The following is a 17630-nucleotide window of genomic DNA, read 5'->3' as shown; positions in this document are numbered from 1 at the left end:
CTTTGTCAAAAATTAGTTGACTGTAAAAGTGTGGGTTGGTTTCTGGGCTCTCTGCTCTGTTCCATTGATCTGTGTGCCTGTGTTTATGCCAGTACCATGGTTTTGATTACTGTAGCTTGCTAATATAGTTTGAAATCAGAAAGTATGATGCCTCCAGCTTTGCTCTTCTTGCTCAAGATGGCTTTAGCTATTTGGGATCTTCTAACATTCCATATGAATTTTAGGGTTTTTTTTTTTAATTTTTGTGAATAATGCCACTGGAATTTTGATAGGGATTCCGTTGAATCTGTAGATCGCTTTGAGTAATGTGGGCATTTTAACAATATTAATTCTTCCAATCCACAAACACAAGCTATCTTTCCACTTATTTCTGTCTTCTTCAATTCTTTCATCAGGGTTTTATAGTTTTCAGTGTACAGATCTCTCACGTTGGTTAAATTTATTTCTAAGTATCTTCTCCTTTTTGATGCTATTGTAAATGAGATTGTTTTCTTCTTTTTTGGATAGTTGTATATTGATTTTGTATCCTGCAACTTAACTGAATTCATTTATTAGTTCTAATAGTAGTAGTAGTAGTAGTAGTAGTAGTGTGTGTGTGTGTGTGTGTGTGTGTATGTGGAGTCTTTAGCTTTTTCTATATATAAGATCATGTCATCTCCAAACAGAAATAATTTTACTTCTTTCTTTCCTCTTTGGATGCCTTTTATTTCTTTTTCTTGCCTACTGGCTCTGGTTAGGACTTCCAGGAGTATGTTGAATAGAAGTGGGGAGAGTGGAAATCCTGTCTTGTTGCTGATCCTAGAGGAAAAGCTTTGAGCTTTTCACCATTAAGTACGATGTTAGTTGTGGGCTTGTCAAGTATGGCCTTTATTGTATTTGGGCACATTCTTCTGTAACTAATTTGTTGAGAGCTTTTATCATGAAAAGATGTTGAATTTTGTCAAATGCTTTTTCTGCATCTATTGAGATGATCACATGATTTTTATCCTTCATTTTATTAATGTGGTATATCACATTTTTGATTTGCATATATTGAACAATTCTTGCATTCTTTCATAAAATTTCTTTGCTCTTAAAGAATTCAATAACAGTTTCCACCACTATATTAACTTTCATCTCATCAAAATATGGGTCATTTTGGTTAGTTGAAAAGCAAATTTTGATTTATGAATAAAATATATATACTTAGACCAATAAATTCATAGCTTTCTGAGAACCTATGGGAATGTTTTATAAAGCATTTAATAATGACTTTTCTGAAGCCAATTTTAATATTTATCTTAAAACCTATTAAAATTTATTATTTTATACATATTTTTAAAATTCTTTAGCCCTTCACAATAAGATACTATTACCAAAAAACACAATAGTCATTAATTTATTCAATTTGGTTGTTGAGGTATATTCTAGCCAGTATTTAATTATCCTTTCATTCATTTTTGTCAAGCAAGTACTATAATATCAGTGGGAGAATTTTGGAATCACTCTGGAATCAACTGACTCCCAAGTAAAGATAACATAAAATTATAGTGATACTGTTTTCTGATTACAGAAGCAATACATAGTTATTGGAGAACATTTTAGAAAACAGAAAATATATTTATAAAGAAAAGTCATCCAAATTTAAGCACATTAAAAATAATCACTGTTAGCATTTTAGTATATTTCCTTACTGTCTTTTTATGTATACTTTCATATATGTATTAGCAGGTATATTTGTGTATACATATAGCATATATAAAATCTTACATATGTAGATTATAAGCATCATACTGAATATATGTTTTACATGTTTTGACTTAACATTAGATGACAAGTATTTCACATATCATTAACAATTGTTCAATACCCTTTTTTACGACTGCATAATACTTCCTTCTAAGGACATACTGTAATCCATTCACCCATTCCCCAGTTGTTGGACATTTAGGTTGTTGCAAATTTTTTTGACATCATAACTTTTATGAAGCATAAAACAGATAAAATGAAGTGCTTCTGAAGGAGAGGAACACAGGCATAAAAGTGATTTACTAAAGTACTACCGAAAGAGGTGAACATCATGGTGATGTGCCAAGTGGAGTAGACAGAAAGATCCAAATCAGAGACCCTTTAGTGGAAGGACAAAGGAGTCAAGGATAAACCCAGGCCCTCGCTTATAGAAACAGTAAGGAAGAGATGGATATGAAAAGGATTGTGTTAGAACCTTAGCAGGACTTGACAAATGATGGGCAGTTGTGAGATATGAATCAGAAAACACTTAAGAATTTTTTTGTGTGGGGGCACCTGGGTGACTCAGTTGGTTAAGTGTCCGACTTCGGCTCAGGTCATGATCTCACGGTCCGTGGGTTCAAGCCCCATGTTGGGCTCTGTGCTGACAGCTCAGAGCCAGGAGCCTGCTTTGGGTTCTGTGTCTCCCTCTCTCTCTGCCCCTCCCCTGCTCACACCCTGTCTCTCTCTGTCTTTCAAAATTGAATAAATGTTTAAAAAAAAGTTTTTAAGAGTTTTTTCATGTGATGCCATAAACAGAAATAGTCAGATTTAGAGGCAGAGCTTATTTTAAGGTAACTTTTAGCATGTCTAGTGTGAGCCATTTACCATGACATCAATGTGCTAGACTGAAGCTTTGATGAACTCTCAGGGCTGGAGGTGAAAGAACAATTCATATATGGATAGAGAACGTAACGGTGAGTGCTTGAGAATAATTGATACATTTGAGAGTGATTCAGCACAGGTGATGGAAAATAGTTGAAATTTTTAGAAATGACCCATATTTTGATGAGATGAAAAGGAGTAAGAACGAGTCAGAGAAGAGGAGAGAGCATGAGAGAAATTGGTAATAGACAGTTCTTGAAACCCCAGGAAGAAAAAGAACACCAGGAGTAAAATCCACAGTGCTAAGAGTCATAGGCATCTGTGCTGAAGACAAGCTATGGGAAGGTTAATTGTAACCTTGAAATTTTTTTTCCCACGGTGATATGACCCTAAGCCAACTTTAAAGGCATGTGGGAGCAAGTAGGTAGTGACTATGATTTTGAAAACTCAGTGGTGATGGGAAAGGGAAAGTGGGATGTGCATCTGAGACAGTAAGAAAGGGTGGGGGTGCGGTGGGCACGTGTGACCTCATAATGGCCCTCTCCTCCTTCACAGTGTATCTCCTTCCAGCCAATCCAGCCTTTCACCGTAAAGCTGCCTAGGAAATTGAAAAGAATGAGTTCATACAGGCCGTTTACCTCATTGGCCTAAAAATTCCTCTTCAAAAAGAAAGAAAGAAATCTTTTGTCTTTTAGAACTACCAAAGGGATAATTTAGTCAAAGGGGGAAAAAAAATCTTTTTTTTTTTTTTTTTTTCAGGAAACCACTGAAGAAACTGAACCCAACAGTCAAGAAGATGAGAATGATGGCAAAGAAACACAGAAAGGGAATACAGAACTTGCCTCACCAGGTTCGTTTCCTAACAGACTAGTTTTAAAGGAAATCGTGATAACTGTTAAGATACGATGCAAATAGAGTCAAGAATTTCTCCCACTGATCTGAGAGATGTAGGTAGAGTCAAGGCTCTACAATTGGGTGTGACTGTGCTGCCACCTAGAGACTTCCTGGGGAAATCCTGACCGTAGGATTTATCTGGCTACAGAAACAGGAGCCCATACATCTTTGCTACTGTGGTATTTCTTGGTTTTTTTGAAAGTGTATCTCCATCATCATAAAGATTATGTTTCCAAAAACAATTATGCTAATAACTAGGGGTCATATTTTAATACACATAATATCAATAGATAAGATATAAACCAAAAATACGTTATCAAAATAGACACTAAAATGATAAAGCTGGCAGACAGTTTAATAAAGTAATTTTTTTGTTTTTGCAAACATAGAAACTGCCCACCCTCTTCTAATACCAAATCATTTTTAAATGGCATTTTATTTTATTATTTTATTTCATTTTATTTTATATTTTATTTTATTTTATTTTATTTTATTTTATTTTATTTTATTTTATTTTTGAGACAGAGAGGGTGCATGCACAAGCTGAGAAGGAGCTGAGGGAGGGAGGGAGGGAGAGAGAAAGAGAGAGGGAATGGGAAAGAGAGAGAGAGAAAGAATCTTAAACAGGCTCCACGCTCAGCACAGAGCCCAATGAGGGGCTCAATCTCATGACCATGAAAAATCAAAAGTCAGACACTTGACTGACTGAGCCACCCAGGCACACCTAAAGTGGCATTTTAAAATAAATTAAATAGGGGTGCCTGGGTGGCTCAGTTGGTTAAGCCTCCGACTTCGGCTCAGGTCATGATCTTGTGGTCCATGAGTTCTGAGCCCCGTGTCGGGCTCTGTGCTGACAGCTCAGAGCCTGGAGTCTGCTTCGGATTCTGTGTCTCCCTCTCTCTGCCACTGCCCTGCTCATGCTCTGTCTCTGTTTCTCTCTCAAAAACAAATAAACATTAAATTTTTTTTTCTTAATAAATTAAATACCATTATTACAAATTTTAGCATGTGCTTTTTCCAAATAGATTGCACCTCCACATTTTGATATGCCCCCCACTCTAGAGTATACCTAATTCTTCCATATATATCCGAGAACACCTTGTTTTCACTGCATTATATATACCACACACTCATTAACACATTTCAATTATGAAAATGTAACGGTTAAAAGGGGCATTGAAATTCAAAAGAAAGAGTCAAGCTGCCACTCAGTCATTTGGAAAGAAAGGGTCTATAAGTATTCTCTCATCCAACCCACCTTCCATAATATTTTGTGTCAACATTTTGTCTCATGTCATGCTCTTCATATGGAAACTGACTCTTACTAAGAACTTAAATTTTTCATGGTGGGCTTCTTTATGTGTCTTATGTTGCTTGATTTCTTTTTAATGTCTTGAAAGAGACTGGCCAATTCTGGCATCTCAGCCTCTTTATAACTCTCGTCACACTGTAATCCAACTTCTTACGGCCCAGGGCAGGATACGTATTGGATGTATTTCATGGCAGTGCAGGGGAAATGGTCCTTCATGGGATGTCCTTCTTTTTTATGTTTCTGAATGTAACTCCATTTCAGAGCCACAGCATTTTACAACAACTGTGACTCGGTCCAGCCCGACTGTGCCCTTTGTGGAGTTTTCCTCCAGCCCCCGACTGAAGAATGACGTGCCAGAAGAAAATGACCAGAAGAAGCTGGAAAATGAAATGAGTGGAAAGGTGGAGTTGGTGCTGTCACAAAAGGTGAGGTACACAGTGTCCAAATTAGTGTGGCTTCATGTTGTAGCTGGCTTATGAAGGGAACTTATATCAGTGGCGCTTGTTCATAATGAGGATTTATTTTCTCTCTGAATCTATTCCTATCTTTAATCTGTATTTTCTTCTAAATGCAAATATACTACATGTTCTTTCTTTAAAAAAAATGAAATGCGTATAGAAAGATACACACATTAAGTCACTTGGGCTGCTATAGCAGACTACCACAGGCTGGGTGGCTTGTAAATAACAGACATTTACTTCTCACAGTTCTGGAGGCTAGAACTCCAAGATCAAGGTGTCTGGTGAGGACCCACTTCCCAGTTCACGGATGACTTTCTTGCAGTGCCCTCATTTGTTGGGTAGCGCGAGGGAGCTCTTTTGAGTCTCTTTTTATACGAATCACCTCTTAATACCACTATCTCAAGGGTTAGGATTTCAACATATGAATTTTGGGAGGCCACAACCATTCATTCTGTAGCTACGCATTTTTTAAAACTTATATGTATATTTATAGTAATGTACCTGTAAATACATGACAAATCTGTCAAATAATATATGTAAACATATAAAAAATAATATATAAATTAAAAAATAGAAATAAAGCAAGAGAGGGTGCCTGGGTGGCTCAGTCGGTTAAGCGGCCGACTTTGGCTCAGGTCACCATCTCATGGTCTGTGAGTTCGAGCCCCGTGTCGGGCTCTGTGCTGACAGCTCAGAGCCTGGAGCCTGTTTCAGATTCTGTGTCTCCCTCTCTCTGACCCTCCCCCATTCATGCTCTGTCTCTCTCTGTATCAAAAATAAATAAACGTTAAAAAAAAAAATTTTTTTTAAAAGAAATAAAGAGAGATAGCCACTGAAACCTACCTCTACTGGTAGCAATTGATACATATTGGTTTGTATATATTCAGTCAACATCTTTTAAATTTTATTTCAAATAATTTTTAATTATGCAGTTATATAGTTAAAAGAAAAATGTAATGGGCCTAAGCTTGCTTATCTGCAGCTTACTAAATATTCTCTCACATTTACCTGTTTTTATAGCAATGATACTTCTGATGCCTCTGGACTTGCACAACGAGGAAACTAGAAAATTATTTTTCTGATATAATGAGTTTTAATGTCTTGTTTTTATTAAATTTCTTCCTTGTTTAGAGTCTCATCTCATTCATACTAATTTGGTTTGTTTTCAGGCACAGTCTCAAAAGTCTTCGTCTTTATTCCAGTTGCTCTCAACCTCAGCTACCCTTTAGAATTCAAAAAATACCAAGCATGCTCCATATCAAATAAATCAGAATTGCTGAGGGAAGGTCCCAGGCATCTGTATTTTTAAAAGCTCCCCTGGTGATTCCAAGAGGGCCACCAACACAGACAGCCATGGGCTTGCACACTGGCATACTGTATGTGGTGACATTCCAGCTTTAAGAATTAACCCTAGGGGCGCCTGGGTGGCGCAGTCGGTTAAGCGTCCGACTTCAGCCAGGTCACGATCTCGCGGTCCGTGAGTTCGAGCCCCGCGTCAGGCTCTGGGCTGATGGCTCGGAGCCTGGAGCCTGTTTCCGATTCTGTGTCTCCCTCTCTCTCTGCCCCTCCCCCGTTCATGCTCTGTCTCTCTCTGTCCCAAAAATTTAAAAAAAAAACAAAAAACAAAAAAAAAACGTTGAAAAAAAAAAAAGAATTAACCCTAAATTTGGATTGGACATTTTTACCACTTCTAGTTCCAATTCATTCGTCATTTACTCAGCCTGTATTGACTGTGCACCTACTCTAAGCCAGGCACTGTACTAAACACTGGGTTTCAACAGCAAACAAGATACAGCCGTGGGCCTTATGGAGAGGACAGTGCTGTGTCCTAGGTAGAACGTCAAAAATGCCTATTGTCTTGATGCCTTTGGGGGATTTCAGACTCCAGTTATTCCTCATTTTTATACATGGAGGATTAAAGAATGGTCTAGAGGTCTGAAAGTAGGAACTAAACCATAGGAAAACGTTGGGGGCAGACAGGATTTCCCACCTTTGCAGATTTGCTTTATCCACATGACGCTTGTAGCCATTATTTCATTTTTATTCTTCCAAATTAACTTTTTTCCCACTTAAGTCTAAACCGGAAGGAAAACTGTCTCATCACTAAAAAATATTTTTTTATGAAACAAAGGAAACACAATAACTAAAAAGTATTAATCTGCATATCTCATCTGCCTAACCTCATCTGTGTGGTCCATCTTTAGACCACCAGGGTCATGTCTACCCTACTATGGAAAACACTGTTTTCAGGGGTTCTTAACTCTGTGTGTGTGTGTGTGTGTGTGTGTGTGTGTGTGTGTGTGTTTACCAGACCCTTTGGCATCTGGTAAACAGTATTCTCAAGATAATATTCTTAAAAGTATAAAATACACAAGATTACCATGTTTTCCTATGTACTAAGTGCTATCAAGGAGATAAACCCCTTAAATTCTGTTCTGTGGACTCCAGATTAAGAATCTCTACTAGTTGGTTAGCAGATGCAATAATGGTTTTGGATCCCAACGCTTTTCGTACACCATAAGAATCCCTCCCCTCTATTTTCCATACTGTGGAGTTAACACTTAGGGGAAAGGAGAAAGGTCATCACTATGGTTGCAGCAGCTTTTGTTTTCTGACTTCTCTTGAGAGTGTTACCTTTATAAAACAAAGTGTTCATGCACATGGGCTGACCTTTTTACATAGTGGTGATTTGAGGCATTTCTGCTAGTAACATTCATTTACAACTGAGCATGACTGAAACACTTTTTTTGTCAGTCTCAACTATGGAGGAAATGGTATAAGGTTAAGATTTGGGGCTTGTCAACTTTGGTAAGTGTAAGCCTTAGCCTTTGCTGTATTTTTAACATTGAAGTTCATTGGGACATCTGGTTGACCTCTGCAATGCAGAATGAAGTGATTAACTGTTTTCTTCAAGATTCCATTAGGGCCAAATATATTATTCATAAAGAAAAATAAAATCCTACTAAGAAGAAATTATAGGCATGAAATCATCCTGAGAACCAAATCAGAGGTCAGCTTATGATGAAACAAATGCTCTACAGCCTGACTTGCCCTGTTTGCTATCAAGTTAGTCTACTGGGAACATAGCCACTAGCCAGAGTGAACCCAAGCAAGTCCTGTAAGCAGCCGAAGGGACGCGAACTGATATAGCCATGCCCATCCTTCTGATCTTTGCTCGGAGTCTACTGACTCTTGTTTTAGACATCAGTTTAGTAATCTGGTCTTTCAGTTGATTGGAAGCAATAAGTCAGAAGGAAGGTGCTTCTTCTGCCCAAAGCCATTCAGATTGGGGAAAAACAAAATAAAATTAGATAACAATAAGAAGAAAACAATCTATTTCTACAAAGCAAACAGAAGAATTCATAAAGCTTAAAATTTTGAAACTATTTGCCATAAGGACAAGTGGTCTAATCTGCCTCAACAATCCCCTAATGGCACCATTGCTAGGACACTAGTGGATGGTAGTTATTTAAAACGACACTTCTTTGTCAACAAGCAAAATATATTGCCTTTAATGTGCTCTGCATAAGTTTGTGGGAGGGTGGTGTACTGTCTTGAGAATAATGTCCACTAGAAGGTGATATTATTTTAATACTCAGCACTTACATAGTAAGATTTATTTTATCTTATGTGGAGCATCTCACTTTCTGATGTTACAAAATCAGTATTATGGAGTACCAAGAAGAGGATATGTGGTTGATTGATCAGAAAATAGTACAGAATGGTGTATAATCCCAAAGATAGAATATTATCTTCTGGGTTTGGAGAAAAGTGATCATCATACTTCTATGCTCTAGTTTGATTTCTCTGAAAAAAAATTGGCCTCTCTCTATTTTTTTAATATTTATTTATTTATTTATTTATTTATTTATTGAGTGAGTGAGTGAGTGAGTGAGTGTGAGAGAGAGAGAGAGGGACACATGGAATCCAAAGCAGGCTCCAGGCTCTGAGCTATCAGCACAGATCCCAATGTGGGTCTTGACCTCACAGACCATGAGATCATGAACTGAGCGGAAGTTGGACGCTTAAACTACTGAGCCACCCAGGCACCCCAGGCCTCTATATTAATGTAGAAAACACAAAAGAGTTTTGGGGAAGGGGCAAAATTTTCCATTTAAAAGTTAAACATTTGGGTTTATTGACTTATGTAATAGCTATGGTTCTTAAATTGTATTTCACCTGTGCAATTTTTAATGGAAAATATTAGAATGTTTCTGTTTGTTGCCCGTGATCCAGGTGGGAAAGCCAAAATCGCCAGAGCCAGAAGCAACCCTGACGTATCCATTTCTGGACAAAATGCCTGAAACCAACCAATTACATTTGCCAAATCTCAATTCTCAAGGTAAAATAAAAGAAATATTTTATTAGCTCTGCCTGTTCTCCTGGGCCCATCTGCAGTAAAATATTCTTTATTTTAAAGGAAGACTACCTCCTTTATGTTAACATCCCTTTAGCCATGGTGTTTGCAAGAATCCGTGGTGGCTAAATTAAATAACTTCAGAATGGAAATCTGGGATCGCACTGTCTATGTGGCCCAGCCAGAAACCCAGCTACTGACACTGTTTTGTCAGCCCGGCGCTGTAGGCACAGTAGGACCTACACAAGTGTTTGATACCTTGAAAGAATTTTATTGGCTCCAAAATTTTTTTAAAATTACAAAATAAAAAATCAATAACTTTAATAAAAAGTTTATCATCTTAATGGTTATGTCAACTTCATTAACTGTCAATTATCTCATCTTTACAAAATACTCATTCCTTTGACAATTTGACTCCTTTGGAAGAAAATCAGATTTTCTTACTCCATAATAATTCCCGGGTGTGCATGATGATTACTGAGAAGTCATTCACAATCATAGATTAAACGTGTTCTGCAAACTCCCCGGCCATGTACAGGTTGTGAATTCACCCCTTTACTCTTTAAGAGTTCCACTTGAATCTCTTTATCCTTGTGAAAAACTCAGGTGCCCACAACCACCAGAAAGGAGTCTTAGGGGTGTGAACAGGATAGGGGAGTGTCCTGAGAATTCCCTGCCTGTTCTGCAAAACATATAGACTACTGGGCATTACTAGTGTGAGTTCTCTCTCCAGATGTGAAAACAGCTGGAGTTTAGGAGGCAAGAGCTGTGAGGTTTCTTGTTTATCTTTTTTTAATGTCCTCTTCCCAGTACACTTTATAGATTTATCAGCTCAGGCAAAGAGAAGATGGTACAGGGTCATTGTGGCAGGGGATTTATTTTTATTTTTTTCTTTTCAAGGATGGGCAGCTATTTGGGGCCACAATTGGCAGAATCTCGGTTGGCTTCCTTTAGCCCTGGTTGATGGCTGGGTGATAAGGTGGGCTCTATTTGTATAACAGGAAGTACTTTGGAGGGAATTAATTAGTACATACACTGATGATCTCTGGTTCCTTAATGTGGAAAAAAGTTCAATACTGCCTTCCAAGCATTTGTTTTAAATTTGTCGGCCCTACTGTCCTGAGGGGAATTGACAAAAATAAAGTCTTCTAACTGGGCCAGAAATTGACCATATTTAGACAGGTTTTAATCCTGCCCTATTTCTACCACTTTTTAATTGTGTGGAGAAGTAATAGAGAGAGGAAGTATATATTTTAAGCCATCTTAATTAGTTTTCTTGTCTCACATGTTTTTACATTCTGTTACCTGTTGTGCATTTCAACTTTGTGAACTGTGCTGTTAATTAAGGGACTTTACATCATGCTTTATCTAAATTGAATGATAAAAAGTAAAATTTAGTAGCACTAGAGAATTTCAAAAATTAGTCTTCAAGATAGAACTCTATTCGATGTACACTTGTTCTGTCCGGTTCAGAAACGGTTCGGTTCACGGAAGCTGTAATGACAGCTGCAGGCTCTGGAGACAATGCTTGGGTTTGAATTCTTGCTCATCTAGTTCTTAGCTGTGTGATCTTCCCCACCAAGATCTCCTAATCTCTTATCATCACCTGTAAACTGTAAAATGGAAACAATAGTACCAACTTCATAAGAGTTTGGGAATAATTAAATGAGATAAACAAAAAAAAAAGTGTTTAGCTCGATACCTGCCCCAGAATAAGCACTAATATAATCTGGTAGTTTCAGAATAGTAGGAATAGAAGTACAGAGCAAGATACCAGGCAATAATAAGCTATTCCTTTTTAAATTTATTTTTAAATGTAATGTACTGTACTTAAATATATTTTTGAGAGAGAGAGAGAGAATGAATCCCAAGCAGGTTCTGCAGTCAGTGCAGAGCCCAACACAGGGCTCAGTCTTACAAACTGTGAGATCATGACCTGAGCTGAAGTCAGGAGTCAGATGCTTAACCGACTGAGCCACCCAGGTTCCCAGTAATAAGCTATTCTTAAATGCTTGTCTTAAAATACGAATGGATACTGTAAAGATATGGCTTTAAGCAGTAATTTTCAAATATGAGTACATGCCAGGGTTCCCTACAGGATTGGTTAAAACACAGGTCCCTGGGTTCCATTCCTACAGTGTCTGAGTAGGCCTGGGCTGGGGCCAGAGTATTTGCATTTCTAACAAGTTCCCAAAGGTGATGTTGATGCTGGAGATCCAGGGACCACACTCTGAAAACCACTGACTTGAAGTATGTGTTTTAATTGCTGGCCAAAGACATTGCCAAGAGATATAAAAATAACAGTAATACTTTGTTTACAGTGAATAAATTCCTATCTTCGAGAAGAAAAGGCCTCTAATAAATGTAACCTTAAAAGACAGAATTTGTCTTAAATTGGGAGGGGAGAGGGGGAAGTATAGGGCTTTGCCCAGATATAAAAAGTCAGAGGGAGTGGGAGATACGGGCTTCCAGGTATGGAATGAGTAAGTCACCGGATGGAAAGAAAGTACAGCTCAGAGAATACAGTCCATGGTATTGTGACAGCGTTGTGTGGTGACAGATGGTGGCTATACTTGTTCTATGTGTATGTTCTATAGCATACTGTATAGAGTTATCCATCACTGTGTTGTGCATGAAACTAATATTGTGCATCAGTTGTACTTCAATTTAAAGGAAAAAGTCAGTGGAACTATGTAAGTGACTAGTCTGTGGTCACACATCAAGTCCAAAGAAGCTATACATTTAGGATCAGGAATCTTGGAGCCATACCTAATACTCTCTCCCTTAGACAATGATATCTCCCCCATTTCTACAAACTCGTATGTTTATAGACTGATTTACAGGCTACTGAAGATCTGGTGGTGAGCCCTAATGATATTTCACAGATTCCCCCTAAGCACGCGCGTACACACACACACACACACACACACACACACACAGGGAGTCTCTTTTTCATTTATTTTTCTTTTATTATTTAAAAAAATTTTAATGTTTATTTATATTTTTGAGAGAGCGAGCATGAGCAGGGGAGGCGCAGAGAGAGAGGAAGACACAGATTCTGAAGCAGGCTCCAGGCTCTGAACTGTCAGCACAGAGCCCGACGTGGGGCTCAAACTCATGAACTGTGAGATCATGACCTGAGCCGAAGTCGGACACTTAACCGACTGAGCCATCCAGGCGCCCCATAAGTAGCCTTTAAATAATCTGAAAACATTCACAGAATACATTTGAAGGTGACAGTTTTCCTTTTCTCAACTATCTCCCAGCAGTTCAAAGATATATTGGTGTTTTGGGAAAATACGTGAACATTTTAAAACTGATGTCTTTGAACTGAGAATGATGTGAGAGTTGCACAGGGCCCCGTTTAAGGATGTAAATGCTGACCATGAGCTTGTGTCTATACAGACAGACATCTACACATCCTTTTGCTACACACATGCACAACTTTGGCCTCAGACTTCCATACATATGCTTTATAAAGGATAGAAAAGAATCATTGAACTCATCTCTGCTGTCTTTTATACTTTCCCAGTGTTCTCCAAAAGCAATTTAAACTATGCGTTTTGCTCTTGCAGAGCGTATCATCCTATCATTTGAGATTTAACTTTTAACAGTATCACCATTAAGTATACGCCTATAAAATTTCACCTAACGCCAAGGAAGACCAACCACGGCAGGAACTGTCCCATTTCTACTGGCTTTTGTCCATGTCTTCAGGTTTTGTATGAGTTTTATTGGGATATTTTGTACTTTAGAGTCCCTCCTTCTCAACTCTTGTATCGACTACAGCCAAACGTCCTTCAGTACTTGAGAGCGTGGTTCTATCCAATTCTCACCCCGTCCTCATGGTTTTCTGTTTGTTCTGTTCTGCCATCTGATCTAGAGTCGCCTGGCATTGCCAGTGTTCCGCTTAGAGTTCAGAACTCTTGGCGACGTTCCCAGTTTTTCTCCCAGTCAGGTAAAATGCATACTGGGTAGCTGTATCTCTTTTGTGCAAAAATCCATGTTGGGGGCAGCCAATACTGTCTGGTATTCTTCTTCATTTCTGATTTCAGAAAAAAAAACAAATGCTTGTTTCTGACACACAGTTAGCAAAGAGCTGGTTCTTTGGTAACGGTACCACTTACACTAAAATTGGAAGGAAATGCATAGAATTTTATTTTGATTTTGAAAATCTAAAGACATAATATTCAGCTCTTTCTTTTTTAAAAAAACAAAAACAATAGGCATTCAAAATCATTTTTTCTGCTCTTCTCTTTTTTTTTGTAAACAAAGGTTAGAAGTATTTGCCAGGAACCGGTAATGGTTCTCTTGTTAACTGTGTCCCTCTCTTTACTTTCTGGATGGTGTCTGGCCTCTCCCTGTATGATAATTCTCCATGTCAGACAGTGAGGGAACCAGGCAAGCAAGCTGGAATGCAAGGGGCATTAAAAACCAGCACCTATAATTTTTGCTTCTTATAGTCTAGTCTCTGGTGCTAATTGATGTGATCAATCATATGACACTGGTCATAACTCCTTTTGGTGATGGGTACAAATTGCTTCAAGGGTCTGCTTTGTTATGATCTTCTAATGCTCTTGGCTTACCAAAAAAAAAAAAAATTGATCTAAGGCTGACATAGGAACCACCCTCCACTCAGAGGATCAGAGAGAAACACTGTTAGCAGCTGCTTAATCTTCTTTTTTTTTCCTTTTCTTTCTTTCTGTACAGTGGATTCTCCAGGCAGTGAAAAGTCACCTGTAACGACACCTGTAAGTAGCTGTGTGATTTTAATTTATAAAGTATTTGATTTGCTTAGAAAGAATTCAACCAAAAATGGACTCTAAATGATTATAAAAGAATAATTAAAAGTCTTGTGTAATGCTCTCCGGTGCAATGTGAGGAAAGACATTATACGGGTGGTTTATCCTTACACAGAGTTGTGATATGCCTGGAAACAAAATGGTAAGTGAGTTAGGAAAGTAAAATCTGATGAAGGTGACCATAGGAATTAGTATTAAAACATGCAGCTCCTATCAGCATTCAACATCATTATTTTAACCGAGGGTAATACTTCAATACTTGAACATAGTGTACTGTCGACAGACAGGGCGCAGCTAAAACTCCCTGGGAGACCCACGCTGCCCCTGTTCACTCCTTTTCACAATGAGTATCTTGAATAATATTAATTGTATGTTTAGTTTTCAATATTTTCTTTCAATTACATCAAAAAAAGTCATTTGCTAAAAGTAAACATTAAGACACATGATGCTGTGGCAACCGCTTGCTGCTGAATTGTACGTGAACGCTCTCTGTAGACCTGACTTTTCTCTGAACTGCGTGTTCCCAGTGCTGGGCCTGGCACCTTGTTCAGCCTCTGAAACTCCACTGGCTTTGGAGACTTCCTCGATGGCACAATCAACTGTAGCATTTCCCCGGAGCCCCCGAGGTGTAGCCACATAATCACCGTTGCACCTCTGTTTCCAGATTTACTAACATATGACCCTGCAGATGTTATATAACTTCCTTGGACCTTATATTCCTTGATTATGCGATGAGATCATAATCCCTCCTTTCAGGATGTTGTGAGCTTTAATCGAAATAATTACGTGAAGCCTCTAACACAGTGCTTGATCCATGAACAAATCCTCCCAGTGGCTAATCCAAAAGGCCCACCATAGCCAATAGGAATTCTTTTTTTTTTTTTAATGTTTGTTTATTTTTGAGAGAGAGTGTGTGCAAACGGAAGAGGGGCAGAGAGAAAGGGAAGCAGAGGATCCGAAGCAGGCTCTGTGTTGACAGCAGAGGCCAAAGCGGGGCTCAAACTCATGAATCGTGAGGTCATGACCTGAGCTGAAGTCAGATGCTTAACTGACTGAGCCATCCAGGGACCCCGCCAATACTAATTCTTACCTATAGGTACATTGTCTCACTCTGAGAAGTCCTAAGTGTCTGTGCAGAATGGGGAAGGGTCACACAGCCCTAAGTATTTCCAGCCACATTCCAGAACTAGCAACCACTTGTGCAGTCTGAGTCTCCAGCCAATACTGGGAATCTTGAGTTTCTCAGGAAGCTGAGTATACTCCCGGTACGTGGGAACCCCCAGAAGGATCCCAGAGGTGGCATCCTTGGCACATTAAGAGTATACGAAACACATTGATTTCCATCTTTTTTTAAACGTTTTTTTTAATTTATTTTTGGGACAGAGAGAGACAGAGCATGAACGGGGGAGGGGCAGAGAGAGAGGGAGACACAGAATCGGAAACAGGCTCCAGGCTCCGAGCCATCAGCCCAGAGCCTGACGCGGGGCTCGAACTCACGGACCGCGAGATCGTGACCTGGCTGAAGTCGGACGCTTAACCGACTGCGCCACCCAGGCGCCCCTCCATCTTAATTTACATGGGAGCAACAGAGTCATATTGTTCTTGTACCCCTAGGCAGGGGTGGAGGGGAAGGGTGCCCTGAAGAGATACGTCCTTATTTCTGGTTTATGGAAACTAGAACAAGAAAGAAACAAATTACTGACCTATATAAGTGAATTCTCTGAAAATACCCACCCAAATTTGACATTCTTTCAATGATAGCTCTTCATAGAACAGAAAAATAAGTGACATTTGAAAATAAGAGAAGCTTGAAGAGGAACTTAGCTTGGATTATGCTGACCTCAAAAGATCAGAACACTTGCAGTCAGACTTGGAGTGGCCTGGCTCAGCATCTAGAAAGGGGAGAGAAGGAGATGCATTCCTTGGCCTGAGGTGATTCCATCCATCTATTCAACAAACATCTGTTGAAGGCCTAAAAGTGCAAGGTCTTGGGATACTTAGGGGGATAAGGGTCCTCTCTGCCTAGGAAACCCCAGGCCAAAGAAAGTACAGATTTGTAAACAGATAAATTATAGAACAAAGTGGGCTAAATGCTCTTCCTTCTGACTTTCTCTGGCAGCTTTTAGATCTCTTTTATGATAGTTATCACACTGTCTTCTGGTGTCATTTATACATTGGTCACTCCTTCACAGCCACCCTCCCCACACACTCAGTTGTGAGCTCCACAAGGCTGGGACCCTTGGCCAGCCTGACCCACACTGGTGCTCAGCAGTCACCAAAGGAAGGAGCGGGATCACTTTGCTTTCCCTTTTGTTTATCACGCGAGTATCTTCCTCTTTATCTTTCTTCCTCTGAAGACACTATTTTTGTCTTCCTTTTTAACAAATATTCCCTATTTTCTTCTGTGTTCAATCTCCCTACCCCACACTGCTCCCTTCTGTCTGCTCACACTTTACTTATTCTTGCAATTACTGCCTGGTAAAATCTGAAAATTGAATAATTCCTAATTGTTGTTCTTTTTTCCGCCATGATTGGACAGACTCTCCCCACTGGACTCCCTATGGCTTTGTTCACAGAACCACACCCTTTTCCTTAAAAGACAAAGAAGGGTCATTCCTTCGAGAGGCGTTCTGAACACTTAAATGGCTTCTTAGTTTTAGGAAAATGCCAAGTGGAGCCAACCTTTAACACTGTTAATTCCCAATTTATTATCTGGAATCCCATTTGGATGACATTTTATGATCATCCAAGGAAAGTTGGGAAATTTTGAATTATATACAGTTAAATATCTTAAATAGCTTTTCTCCTGCATAACCTGTCAGAGCCTTTAGTTTACTAATTGCAGTATGAATCCCAAGAGTGGTGTATAGGAAATACATTTCCCTACCTGATTTGCCCACCTTTCCTTGATTTTTTGTGGGTATCATCCTAACCATTTGCAGGTACCATAGCAAGAGTACCAATGGAGGCTCACATTTCATGTGTCTACATACATTAAAGTTATAAATATTTATCTTGTTATAAATCAAGCAACACCCATGGCTGGCCTGCATTCTCAGCCCGGAGACACTTCCTTGGGCCAGCTCAGCCCTTGTCCACCTAAGTGGTAGCATGGATCTGTTGGGGGCAGGGCAGAGCCGAGGGTGAGCTGGCCCAGGTATCTTGGGCAGTAACTAGACCCATCTAAGCCTCGGACAGAACTGACCCTGTCC

General features: G+C 39.1%; 1 protein-coding gene across 13 annotated transcripts in view; it reads left to right on the top strand.

Moving 5' to 3' along the window:
* The window catches only part of LIMCH1 (LIM and calponin homology domains 1), a 330554-nt gene that overhangs the window by 288487 nt on the left and 24437 nt on the right, over window positions 1-17630 (top strand). For 12 of the 13 annotated variants that reach the window (XM_058722742.1, XM_058722745.1, XM_058722744.1 and 9 more), the window contains 4 exons: window positions 3352-3442; window positions 5060-5223; window positions 9496-9601; window positions 14327-14367. In XM_058722742.1, coding sequence (XP_058578725.1) covers window positions 3352-3442; window positions 5060-5223; window positions 9496-9601; window positions 14327-14367 — 402 coding nt within the window. Of the gene's footprint in view, window positions 1-3351; window positions 3443-5059; window positions 5224-9495; window positions 9602-13499; window positions 13575-14326; window positions 14368-17630 lie in introns of all 13 variants that reach the window. The other variant, XM_058722746.1, reaches the window with a different exon arrangement.

This window comes from Neofelis nebulosa, chromosome 3 (assembly GCF_028018385.1).
Source record: "Neofelis nebulosa isolate mNeoNeb1 chromosome 3, mNeoNeb1.pri, whole genome shotgun sequence".
In the NCBI taxonomy this organism is placed as follows: domain Eukaryota; kingdom Metazoa; phylum Chordata; class Mammalia; order Carnivora; family Felidae; genus Neofelis; species Neofelis nebulosa.
Note: the sequence above shows the minus strand (reverse complement) of the source record. Positions and strands in the feature narration are given on the sequence as shown.